Genomic DNA, 13,292 nt, shown 5'->3' with positions numbered 1-13,292 from the left:
CCATATCAGCTCCCTGCTTAGCGGGGCGCCTGCTTCTCCCTCCTTGTGCTTTCTCTCACTCTGTCAAATAAATAAAACCTTAAAAAAAATACCCAAAAAACAAAACCACGTCCTAGCTTAATACCATTCAGAAAAATACTTTGGAATGCAAACACACTTTCTATAAATCCGCCTTGGGTTCTTCTGTTTTGTTAAGCAATTTGATGTAGCCCAAGACTTATGTCTTCCATTCAAGTGAGGGAAACTTCTCTTAGACATAGCTACTGAAACTTTTTTCATCTCTGGAATTCCTCCAGCAGAGACGACATTGTGAAAAAAAGAAGTTGTCATTTCTTTCAGCCAGACAGAGAAAAATAAAAAGGCTAATTCAGTTCTACCAAACCGATTTCACATTTGGTTTAACTGAAAACCAAAGTCCTTGAAAAAATAAATCTTTAAAAAGGAGGCATGTGTCAGACCTAGGAAGTCACAGAAATCGAGAGGATGGTTAATTTGAATGAATCTAATGGAAATCAGATTCTGAAATGTACAATTTTTCTTTTTTGCAAGTCTCTATTTTGGCTAGTTTTGAACACCTGGCATAAGGCCACATGCTAGCTAAAAACCATCCTATTGTGGAGAAGCAGGCTACCTCAAGTATGCACAGCCTTATTTAAAAGTCATGTAATTCTGTCGGAACCATGGATTAACTAACTCAGTCTTGCTTCCAAAAGCAAAGACTGGCTTCCAGAGTAAGACTCAAAGTATGCCTTTGAGAGGCACCTGGCTGGCTCAGTCGGTAGAGCATGCAACTGTTGAGGTTGGGGTCGTGGGTTCAAGCACACTAGGCACAGAGCTTACTCAAAAAAAAAAAAAAAAAAAAAAAAAAAAGTAGCCCTTTGCTTTGCATTAAAAATTTTGCCTGTATGTTTCAAAAACTTTTATACATGAAATGGTGAATTTCCAAGTTGCTGTTTATAGTCTCAAACTATTACAAAAACAAGGACATTTTCCCAATGTCCCCTCTATTGTGTCATAACACCCTGTGAAGAATTTCTGCTTTAGGATCTGCACAGAATCTCTTCTGATTTACTCATCGGGAGTCTAAAACCCTGTCTAAAGCTACTGGGAACCGCTATTCCCCCTACTTTTCTTTTATGAGACCAATTTCAAACTTATCTTTTCTAGGATTGGTTAGAAAGATTCTAAAGACATAAAGATACAGTGTATTTCACATTCTCCACTAAAATCAGAAACTGGTTTCTAAATCTTAGAAAATGTGGACCAAAAGCACGGTTAACCATCTGTTATCAACTTCATGTCTCCCAAATCTTACCTTAATTCCAAAGTTATGCAGTTGCCTAGCAGCTGCTAATCCTGCTGGACCAGCCCCGATAATGATGACTGATTTCTTAAAAAAAAAAAAAGAAAAAAAATTGAAAAAAAAAAGATCCAATTAGAGAAATGAAAGCAATATATTGTTTTAGTTGTTCTAAGAAGATACTAACTGCCAAGCCAAGTTAGTTCATCTACATTTCTGTGATGTTCATAGAAAGTTAATTTCCTAAAGAGTATGATTGTACAAAGTCATCCCCTCTTCCTCTCTACAGTCTAGGCAATCAGTTTCTGATATTCTCTTCCCCAGAGAAGCACATATTCTACAAAAGTCTTGCTTTATAACTTCTGTGGTGATAATGTGACTGTTAGAGGAGTATTATTAACCAGCATTCACTAGCATTACTATCCGCACACTAGCATTTATCGTGATGGCAGTGGCGTTACCGCTAGAGCAACAGGCACCTACGTTGTGGTAATCTTTAGGAAGAAGATACTGGTCAGTGCCGACGCTGAGAACTCCCGTGTTGATGAGACCTTTCCTTGTCATAAAATAAAGTATCCTCTCCACTTCCTGAACGCACCGGATGCGTACGAGACCCCGGACAATGATGTGAGGGATACATTTCTGAGGGGTAAGAGCTTCCTATGTTTGGAGACAAAACCAAACTGTTAAAACAAACAAATACACGTGCATCTTGGCTCCTCGAAAAGTTAAATAGAATTACTCTGTAACTCGGCAACTCCACTCCTGCGTATAACACCAAAAAGAACTGAAAACACAGGCTCATGCGAAATTCATAGCAGCACTACTCAAACGGCCAAAAGGTAGGGACTGTCCAAGTGTTCATCAATGGATGAACCTAATGGGGTTCCATACACGGCCTATTACTTGGCCATAAAAAGAAATGAGGTACTGATCCATGTTTCAGGAATCCTGAAAACATTATGCCATGTGAAGAAGCTCCTTACAAAAGATCACACCCTGTAGGATTCCATTTGTATGAACAACCTGCAACCAGCAAACCTATAAAGACAGGAAGTAGACTAATGGCTGCCAGAGGCTGGGGGAAGGGAGGAATGGGGAGCCACTGCTTAATGGCTGTAGGGTTTCCTCTTAGTGTAACGAAGAGTTCTAGAATGAGATATGGGAATGATTATTGTCTATTTACTTCATGCCACTGAACTGTATGTTTTACAATGGTAAAAATGGTAAACTTTACATTGTATTTTACCACGATAAAAAAGCAAACAAGCAAACAAACAAAAACAAAACAAAACAAAAAAAAAGAAAAAACAAAACAAAACAAAACAAAAGCCCTCTCAGGGTTCAAGTCCATCCTCTATCACTAAGACTTAGTAAGATCATAGAGGGGTTTGCCTGGCAAAGAAAAAGAAGGGGCAAAAGGAAAATATGGCAATTTGTATTTTATCACCTAAACTTCTCCTCCCTAAGAATGACAGCTAGAGGCAGCGTGGGCTGACCACATCGCAAATATATTCCTGACTCGATAAACCACACAGGAAGGGCCACCGCAGAAGCCCACGCTCCCACTCATACTGGCAGCAGGAAAAGGTGGATTCTCATCTCCAATTGGATGTGGGGAGGCAGACTTAGGAACTCGTTTAAAAAAAAAAATGACACTGCCTTTCCCTGCTCACCCCAGAGTTGGCAAGGCCCTGGAACATTTCAAAGAGACAAGATTAGCATAGTCTTGACCCACTGTCATGAAGTTAGAACAGACTCAAGAGTCCTGGAGGCAAGGGGATGTCCCAACCTCTGGCTTGTCCTCCAATTGCCACCAACGCCCAGCTCCAATGGAACCTGACCAAGCACAGGAAGAGGACCATACAGGAGACCCATGAACAACACGGGTTTGAACTGTGTGGGTCCACATACAGGTGGAGATTTTCAATGAGTACAGTGCAGTTCTGTGTGTTTCCCGAGTTGTATGTAGATTTTTGGCTAGGTTTGGGAAGGGGGGTGTCAACGCCACTAACTGCCACATTGTTTAAGGATCAACTATATTCAAGAGATAACACTGCCTTGGGTTGGTGCCGAAGGTAAAAAAACTAGTTTGTGGTCATGAAATTTAAAAGTAATTTCAAAATCTTTTGATTTTTTTCACAGCAAATAACATGTGTGTTTTTCCACTAGAATATTAAACATAAATAACACACAATATTTTATCAAAGTAGATCCAGACTGACAAGGCTGAGGAATTTTTTTTTCTATAACATTCTTTACCAGTATGTAAATCAATCTTCCAAGTCGAACAAAAAGAAATGTGAAGAAAAATGAATCCAGGGCTGTTTCTAAAAAATGTACCTTTACAACTTATTTCCAGGAAATTCTGACCACAGTTTTGTTCAGTTCAGCAAATGTTTATTGAGCACCTACCTCAAGCCCACTAGGGAGGAAATGAACAATTCTGTGTCCAAGCCACTTATATACTTCCTATAAATTGTATTAACAGCCATACACCTAATCAGGTCATCTCACGCTAGGTGCTGATCCAGTGAAATACCAAGGTGTAATGGGATGTCTTTCTTTAATCACGATTACTTTGGCCATCTTGTCAAATGTCCTGCATTCAGCAGTCACTCAAATAATTACAGAAAAAATTAATAAATCACAAAAAAAAACCAGGGTCAGGAAAACCTTTGTTTAAAAAAAAAAAAAAGAAAGAAAAGAAATTAAAGAAAAGCTTATATTCCCCTGCATTTGGCCTTGCCCCTTTCCAGGTGGAGGCTGCATGAGGCCTCTAACATATAATCAGTCTCAGCTGTTGGAGGGTAATGAGTTCAGAATCCCTGCCCTCAAGGGGTTCTAATCCAATCTTGAATGTTTTTTTTTTTTCCTCTCTGCATTCATACTGGAACTCTCTGAAACCAAATCTGCACCTTACAGTCACTCACTAGAGACTCAAAAATTCGGATGGCAGATAATCTGAGGCAGTGGTTCGTTCCCAGGATGGGGAGGCTCTGCGCCCATTAGGCAAGGATGGAGACATCTCTGGTTGTCACAACTGGGGGTGATACTGGCAGCTAGTGGGTGGAGGCCAGGGCTGCTGCCGAACATCCCACAGGGCACAGGACAGCCCCCCTACAAAGGAGATCCACCCAATGTCAACAGTGCGAGGGTAGAGAACCCCTCATCTAAAGGCTTCCCCAAAGCGAAGGCAGCCCCCCTCTTTCCAGAGCGGCCTTCCGTCCGTGGGCCTTAGCTGACTTTGCCTCCACTCACTTTGCAGTTGGTGTACCACAGTGCGAGGATGAGGTTCCTCAAGGCCAGGTACATGGTGGGGTCTCGGGAATACTCGGGGAACTCATAGAGCTCGTCCAGCTCCATCACGTCCGGCCTCACGCACAGGGCTTTGCCGCACTCGTTGGGCTGGTAGAAGGGCTGGAAGTACCGGTTCATGCCTGGAACTGACAGTAGACACAGACGCACAAATCCTGTAGCTGCACCCGCCAAGCCCAGGGTCGTGACAGAGCCAGCATACGCCTCGGCGAGGCCTATGGCCTGTCCCACAGAAACATCCCCGCTCCCTCTGGCCAGTCAGACGAGATACACGTGAACTACATACTTCTTCTTCCTTCATGAATTTAATTTCTATAGTATGGGAAAAAAGTTTTTAAGGTTTTAATTGGGGTTACGCGCCTGTCATAAAATCGACCACCTCGACCGTGTTGAAGTGTCCTGTTCAGCCGGGTGAAGTGGATTCACACTGTTGTGCAACAAATCTCCAGACCTTCTATTATCTCATCAGACTGAAACTCTGTGACCGCCAACTCCCCACAGAACTAGATTTTAAAAGTAACCTTTATTGGAATTTTCTGATTAAAATATGAGTCAGTTCACAGAGGCACATAACAGTCACTAACCCCTGATCATCCTTGAGCCATGAGGTGACATTTAAGGGTAGAGTCTATACTTAGTTCTGCTTCTATGCACAGAGACTGTTAATATATCAAGCACCCATTTTTTAAAAGCAAGAAAAACATGCTGTTTCCTAACCTGCATTTTTGAGAACACTGTCCTGTGTCACTAAATGTGACTTCAATAGACAAAGAATATTTTCCTATTATTTAACCACTCCTCTATTCCCGGCCCTTTAAGGTTCACCTAATAATTTCACTCTTATAAACAATGCCGTATAAATCTGTAGACTAACTTTTGATAATTTACTTTGACTATTTATGATAAACTACTAGAATAAAGGGTGTCTATTTTAAGGTTTTTGATTCATGGCCAAATTTCACCGCACCTTCACTAGCCCTGGGATTTACCACTTTGGCTTTGATTCAGACCACATCCACAGTTTTAGAGGGCCCAGTGTTACTAGTTAAAAACCTTAAAATAGGGTGGTACATTGGCAGCTCCATCAGTTAAGCGTCTGCCTTCAGCTCGGGTCATTATCCCTGGGATCGAGCCCCACACTGGGCTCTCCGCTCAGCGGGAAGGGAGTCGGCTTCCCCTTCTTCCTCTGCCTCTCCCCCCTCCAACTTATGCACATGTTCTCTGATAAAATCTTTTTAAAAAATAAATATTTGTTTAAAACCTTGGATTTTTTTTTTAAGATTTTATTTATTCACAAGAGACACAGACACAGAGGCAGAGACACAGGCAGAGGGGGAAGGAGGCTCCTCACAGGGAGCCTGATGTGGGACTCGATGCCAGGACACGGGACCATGACCTGAGCCGAAGGCAGACGCTCAACCACTGAGCCACCCAGGTGCCCCTAAAAAAACTCTTAACAGGCTCTCACCCAGCACAGAGGGGACCGCCTTGGAGTGCTCCAGCTTCCCGGGGCTGGTGTTGCCGGCCACGCGGTGCGTGCTGGCACAGGAGGGGCTCATGCCAACGCAGTCAGGGTAGTAGGCAGAGAGCAGGGGCGCTGCCACGCTGTCTTTCAGCAAAGGAGGGAGGATGAGCATGGAGTACCACCAGTGGTTGGAAACTTCCGACACTCTCTGAAACGAGGCAGAGCAAGATGAAGAGGCTTGACAAAGGCAGACATAAGAAATGCACATGCAGGTTCAGCCAAGGATAGATCGTTCACCCAGAGCCCTCCCCTCGGCCTTTTCACACTCAACAATCCCACACCAGAGTTCTGCACACTCAGATTTAGAAACCAAAACAGCCGGAGAGAACATTTCATAGCAGAGTTCTTGCAGATAGACAGCAATAGCCTCCTCCCATGCCCCCTCAAACACCAAGCCCCCACCAACACCAGGAAAATTTTTTAAGATTTTATTTATTTATTCATGAGAGACACGGGGTGGGGGGTAGAGAGAGAGAGAGAGAGGCAGAGACACAGGCAGAGGGAGAAGCAGGCTCCACGCAGGGAGCAGGGAGCCCAACGTGGCACTTGATCCTGGGTCTCCAGGATCACACCCTGGGCCTAAGGTGGCGCTAAACCACTGGGCCACCCAGGAATCCCCCAGAACACCAGGAAAATCTTAAGGGTGCATTACAGTGTCATTACAGGTAACGTCACAACCAGTACAATCCACTACATTGCAAGTCCGGCTTTTGGCTTAACATAGAAAACTTCTTTCTCTTCAGTAATCATTTATTATCCATGCCCCCCAACCCCCCCCCACTTCACTTAGGATCTAAAGATAACTTTAGTTTAGAAACTGGGCAGAAAAAAATAGTTCTCCTGAGAAGTAGTCAAGCATTACTCTTTTCTGCTAGAAGCTACTGAACACTTTCAGAGGAAGAAGTACACTACAACAGTTGAAATAAGATGCTAAATGTAGAAATGAACAAAAAAGCTATTTTTGGTCTTAAGATATGTGATCACATTCCAGAGTTGATTTAACATATGGACTCATTGGATCAAAGCATCCCCATGATGACTAACTATTGCAATAAGAATAAAATTTACTTGGCTTCTAAAGCAACACCGCCGCCAAAGCCTATGTTCGACGGCCTTTTCTAAACATGATCTTGAATGTGTGGTCCAAGAATTCTAAGAATCTAATCTAGGAGAACCCTGAGCTCTGGGACCCTGTGGTGGCAGTTCTGCAGGCTTTAAGCAGATGCCACCTGCCATCAAGCAGGGGTCTGTGACCTTGAGGTCCAGAGGGGGAATCCGGTTTGCAGATGTGTTCTGCTTCCTCCTCAGCTTTCACAGGGTCCAAGTCTGGGGCGAGCATTTTTCGGTTGATTACAAGCCCCAACACCTGCTATAAATTACTACCAGCTGCTTCACACATTCATCTACCTGCCCAGGCCCTGAAGGCATTTCGGTTTGTTCTCTGTTCTCAAGGCTAACCTCGGCCGGCCTGGGCTGTGCCGGAGAACAAGAGAAGCTTCAGCAACTTCTCAGACACACCACGGCTGCCCCTGTGGATCCCTTCCTAGTGTAGCCCCAAGGAGAGAGTAAATGGAGCGTTCAGCTCCCAACACTCCAAACGGACCGTGCAGAGGTCAGAATGAAGGCGCCCTAATGAACGCGAACCCACGCTCTTGTGCTTCTGGGGTCTTGCAGCTGTGGGTGAATTGAGTCAGGACCCAAGAGAGGTCCTGCCATTTTGCTACCTGTTCCCAGTCCTTTCCCCAGAAGCCTGTTTGAGACTCCTCCAACCAGTCTCTGCACTGGCGTATGAGCAGCTCCAGCAGCAACTGATAAACCAGCACGTCCTCCCAGCACACGCACCGTTCCCGGGTTACTCGGCTGTCATTTCGTCGGTACACCATCAAGAACCCCATTCTCACCTTAAGTACACATACCCCGGAAGAAATCGTACTGGATATTGTCAATCGATTAGCATATTTAATGAAAGAGCCGCTGCACGGGGTTTGACAATGCTTCCTCAAAATCCATATCCACCCAGAACCCCAGCACGTGACCTTATCTGGAAATGAGGTCCTTAAAACAAATACCACACTTAGAGCAGAGAGAGGCCTACACTCAGCCCGACTAGTGTCTTTAGAAGAAGAGAAGCAGAGCCACAGAGCCAGGGAGACACACAGGGAGAGAGCCCCGTGACGACAAGGGTGAGCCTGCAGTGATCCGTGGACAAGCAGAGGAATGCCCAGGACTGCTGGCACCACCAGAAGCTGCAGGCGGCAGGACACACTCCCCAGACCTTCAGGGAGAGAGTGGCCCTGGGAATACCTTCACTTCAGACTCAGCCTCTGAAACTGTGACACAGCACACTTCTGTTGCTTTAAGCCACCCAGTTTATAATAATTTATAGCGGCCCTAGGAAACTCATACAGGCACTCAAAATTTGGAACCTGCTTTAAAGCGACCCTAGGGGCACCTGGGTAGCTCAGTGGCTTGAGTGTCTGCCTTCAGCTCAGGTTGTGAAGGCAGGGTCCTGGGATCCAGCCCCGCATCTGGCTCCTTGCTCAGCGGGGAGTCTGCGTCTCCCTCTGCCCCTCCCCTACTCCCTATGCTCTCTCAAAATAGATAAATCTTTAAAAATTTTTAAAAATAAAACATTTAAAACAAAAAAATTAAAGTGACCCAAGAACCTATAGAAATAAAATAAGGGTAAAGTAGGTGATATGGCTATAAACCTACTCTAGACCCTTTCTTAACTGTCCACAAAAATAAATCACTGGCAGATGAAATCCAGGAACGCTTCTACACGTTTTAAAGCTCTTATATTCCAAGAATATGGCCTCTGTCCCGGAGCTGATTTGCATTGTTTTGTATGCAAAATGGTCTGAATGTCAGGGGACAGATTCATAAGGTTTTCCAAATGTATTTACAGTTATGTTTTCCTTTGTATCTATGATCTCATTCTGTCTACCCTAAATCTGGAAATTATTTGGGTCACTCTTTCCCATGGGAATGCTTGAGGGTATAATTGATTATTGAAAATATGTGTGTGCATGGCGGAGGGTGCCTGGGTGGCTCAGTCGGTTAAGCATCTGACTCTATTTCGGCTCAGGTCTTGACTTTAGGACTGTGAGTTCTAGTCTGCATTGGGGTCTGCACTGGGTGTGGAGCCTACTTTAAAAAAAAAAAAAAGTGTATCTAACACATCGTTTTATGTGACAGAATAGATTTCAAGTAGATTTAATAGGTGTTCAATTCACCCTCTGCCTAAACATCAAAGACCCACAGTTTCAGATGTGTAGACAAACTGCAAATTAACACCCCTGTATTACTAAAATGCAAAATAATCCAGAATCTCAGAATTTTAGAAACTCAGAAATGTAAAGCATCATTTTCTTTCTTTTTTTTTTTTTTTTTAAGATTTTATTTATTCATGAGAGACACAGAGAGAGAGGCAGAGATACCGGCAGAGGGAGAAGCAGGCTCCATGTAGGAAGCCCGACATGGAACTCGATCCTGGGTCTCCAGGGTGTGACCGAAGGCGGGCGCTAAACTGCTGAGCCACCCAGGGATCCCCTCATTTTCTAAAACAGCCATGGGAGCTGCCATCTGGGTCATGGAATCTACTAGCTCAGGTAGCAAAGTTCCATACGATAAATGAAATGTGAGGAGGCTCGGCCTCTTGGACTTGCTGCTTCCCCTCCCCCGCTCTGAACAGGGACAGGACTGGATGCAGCAGCTACCCTGAGCTCAGAATACACAAGAGCACCCTTGCAGCTGAATCTGGGCCAAGACCATCAAATTACCAGCCTCTTATTCTTTCCTTGGAAGGATTCAAATGCAGATAAAGTCACAAAGCCACCCAGGAGAAACAAGGATAACAAGGCTGATCCTTGTAGTAAAGCAAGCTATCCATTTCTTCTTTTTTTAATTCCTTTTGACATGGGGCAATAGAACTTGACTTCTTTCTCCTTAAGGCAGGGGAGGATCACCCATGATACCACTACTGCTAGTATTTTCATCATATAGGTGTCATGTTAGATTAAGAGCCTTTGATCAGCAACCAAATACAGAGAAACTCATAAAACTGTTATTGCCACTGACATATAGTAATTTTATCATCCACGGCACCATGAACCATAGCCTAGGACATGCAAAAATACTCACTAGATCCTCTGGAAGGGAACAATGATCTGAGGTCTCGGGCTGCAAAAGAAAACCAAGTGTTAATTTGGTAACTAGATTTACTTATAAAGTGCAGGTGTGTCAATTTGCTTTCAGTAAGATACCCCTTTTCACCTATGTGGCAAAAGCGAAAAGTGAGATAAAATACTGCAGGAGTGAGGGTGTGGAGGAGACAGCTACTCTCATAAAAATGTCCTGGGTGGAAAGCTAAAGGAACAGAATGATTTTGGAACGAATTTAACAAAATACACAAGATTTAAATGCATGATAATTTGGCACTATCTTGCACAGCTGAAGACATACATACTGCGCAGGGAGTCTGCTTGAAATTTTCTCTCTCCCTCTCCCTCCACTCATGCTCTCTCTAAAATAAATAAATCTTAAAAAAAAAAGTTCAAAGGAGCACTATTTGTCATAGAAAAAAGCTATACACAGCTCAGAAGTCCACCAAGAGGGGACATCTGAGTGCCTCAGTGGCTGAATGTCTGCCTTTGGCAGAGGGTGTGATCCCAGAGTTCTGGGATTGAATCCCGCATCAGGTCCCCTGCAAGGAGCCTGCCTCTCCCTCAACCTGTGTCTCTGCCTCTCTATCTCTCATGAATAAATAAATAAAATTTAAAAAAAAAAGGTCCACCAAGAGTAGAATAAATAAAGTGTTAGGTTCAAACAATGGCCCACGACACAGTAATGAGAAAGAACCAACCATAAACTACACACTACGACATAGACACACTCACCAACATAATGGTGACAAAGAAGCTAGCCCCAGAAGAACACATACTGTGTGATTCCATTTACCAAAAGTTCAGTAAGCCAAGATCATGAGTAGGGGAGCAAGGGATGGAGGCTTTTGAGTGAAACGGGGTCCAGGGTGGCTCCTGCGTGGCTGGGAAGAGTTCAATTTCTTGCCTGGGAGCTGGCTAAAGACAGACTCTCAGAAACTTCACTGAGCTATGCATTTTGATTTGTGCATTTTCTGTTTGTATGTTATACTTCAATATAAAAAAGTTACCTAAATAAACTGAAGACTGACATCCCATATGGCCTGGCAAATCTGGCCCCCAGAATATTTTCCAGAGAAACTCTTGCACACATGCACTAGGAGAGGCATGCAAGAATGCTCACATGTATCTAACAGCCTGAAACGAGAAACCACCCTCACGTCCACGAACAGAACAGACATACTGTGGTAGGTAGATTTATGCAAGGCAATACTGCACAGCAGGGAAAATTAATGAACTAGAGCTTAAGCATCAACATGGATGTGTTTGAAAAACCTCACTGTTGAGTAAAAAGAGCAAGCTACAGAGGAATAGAAACAACAGGATGTAATTTATCACCAATACAGAAATATAGAAAACTTTACATGTTGTTTGGTGTCATAAATATGCATTAACTCTGTAACAAAAAGCAGAGAAATAATAAATGCAAAATTCAGAAGACTTGCAGGGGAGGAAGAGAAGGCTAAGTACTGATGGGCACCCAGGGAGTTACAGGAGCCGGTGATGCTCTGCTTCTGAAAACTGGATGCCAGGTAACTGAGTGCTGGCTTTCATTCCTTATTCCTGACATAGCACTGTAAATCCTCTTTTGTGTCTATGTATTAGTTCATATTAAAATGACCATATAGGGGCACCCAGCTGGATCAGTCAGTAGAGCATGCAACTTTTTTTTTTTTTCTGAAGATTTTATTTATTTATGAGAGACAAACAAACACACAGAGAGAGGCAGAGACATAGGCAGAGGGAGAAGCAGACTCCGTCAGGGAACTCAATGGGGGACTCGATTTCAGGACCCCAGGATCACGACCTGAGCCAAAGGCCCAACCACTGAGCCACCTAGGTGCCCCAAGAATGCGACTCTTAATCTCAGGTTGAGAGTTAAGCCTCACACTGGGCATGGAGAAGGAAGGAAGGAAGGAAGGGAGGGAGGGAGGGAGGGAGGGAGGGAGGGAGGGAGGGAGGGAAGAAAATGACCATTATCTATTTTAACAAAGAAATTTCATTTCCTAGACTTGATCCTACAAGTATACTGAAAATGGCATAGATACAAAGCTCTTCACTATAGTATTGTCAATGCCAGTAAACATTTAAAAGTCACCTAAATACCTTTTAGTCAGGCTAAATTCATCAGGATATATCAGTCCAGTGGACTATGTATTATGTGGTCTCTGAGAACAAAGAGATCTTTATATACTGACATGGAAGCGTCTTTATATTTTAAACCGACAGGGGCACCTGGGTGGCTCAGTTGATTAAGCATCCAACTCCTGATTTTGGCTCAGGAGGTGATCTCAGGGGTGTGGAATCAAGCCCCATCCCATGTTGGGCTCCAAGCTGGACGTGGAGCCTGCTTGAGACTCCTTCTCTCGCTGTCTGCCTCATCCCTGCCCCTCTCTTTCTCAGTCTCTTAAAAAAATTTAAAAAAAAAAATTTGACAAAAGCAAATCCCCAAAGATCATGTGCAGCCTCATTACCATTCTGTTTGTTTTGTTTTGTTGTTTTTTGGGTAAGATTTTTTATTTATTTATTCATGAGAGACACACACACAGAGAAAGAGAGGGGCAAAGACACAGGCAGAGGGAGAAGTAGGCTCCATGCAGGGAGCCTGACGTGGGACTTGATCCCAGGTCTCCAGGATCAGGCCCTGGGCTGAGGGTGGTGCTAAACCACTGAGCCACCTACCATTCTGTTTAATGTTGTTTTACAAATAAAGCTTTCCAGACTTTGTCCTGGACCGAATACTAAGCTGAAGACCAAAGTGACTCTGGGTCAATAGACACCACTTAGATAAATATTTCACAAGTTCAGGGTATGGATGGCAATCGATTGAGACGGGAGCAGTGGGTCTCAAAGGAGGATCCCTAGAGGGGAGAAGAGGTGCCATAGACAGAAGCTGGAATTCCAAAAGACCGTAAACCCTTCAGCTTCAAGATGGGGGCAGGCAGGAGGAGAGAAAGACCGTTAAGGTCTCAAAAACATAAGGAAT

General features: G+C 43.8%; 1 protein-coding gene across 2 annotated transcripts in view; it reads right to left on the bottom strand.

The window, feature by feature from the left end:
- The window catches only part of KDM1B (lysine demethylase 1B), a 60,096-nt gene that overhangs the window by 20,854 nt on the left and 25,950 nt on the right, over positions 1–13,292 (bottom strand). For both annotated transcript variants that reach the window (XM_025443722.3, XM_025443730.3), the window contains exons 7-11: positions 10,287–10,325; positions 6,087–6,291; positions 4,562–4,746; positions 1,784–1,960; positions 1,316–1,390 (exon numbers count right to left, since the gene is read on the bottom strand). In XM_025443722.3, the coding sequence (XP_025299507.1) occupies positions 1,316–1,390; positions 1,784–1,960; positions 4,562–4,746; positions 6,087–6,291; positions 10,287–10,325 (681 nt within the window). The remainder of the gene's footprint in view (positions 1–1,315; positions 1,391–1,783; positions 1,961–4,561; positions 4,747–6,086; positions 6,292–10,286; positions 10,326–13,292) is intronic.

Source organism: Canis lupus, chromosome 35 (genome assembly GCF_003254725.2).
Source record: "Canis lupus dingo isolate Sandy chromosome 35, ASM325472v2, whole genome shotgun sequence".
NCBI classification, from domain to species: Eukaryota; Metazoa; Chordata; class Mammalia; order Carnivora; family Canidae; genus Canis; species Canis lupus.
Note: the sequence above shows the minus strand (reverse complement) of the source record. Positions and strands in the feature narration are given on the sequence as shown.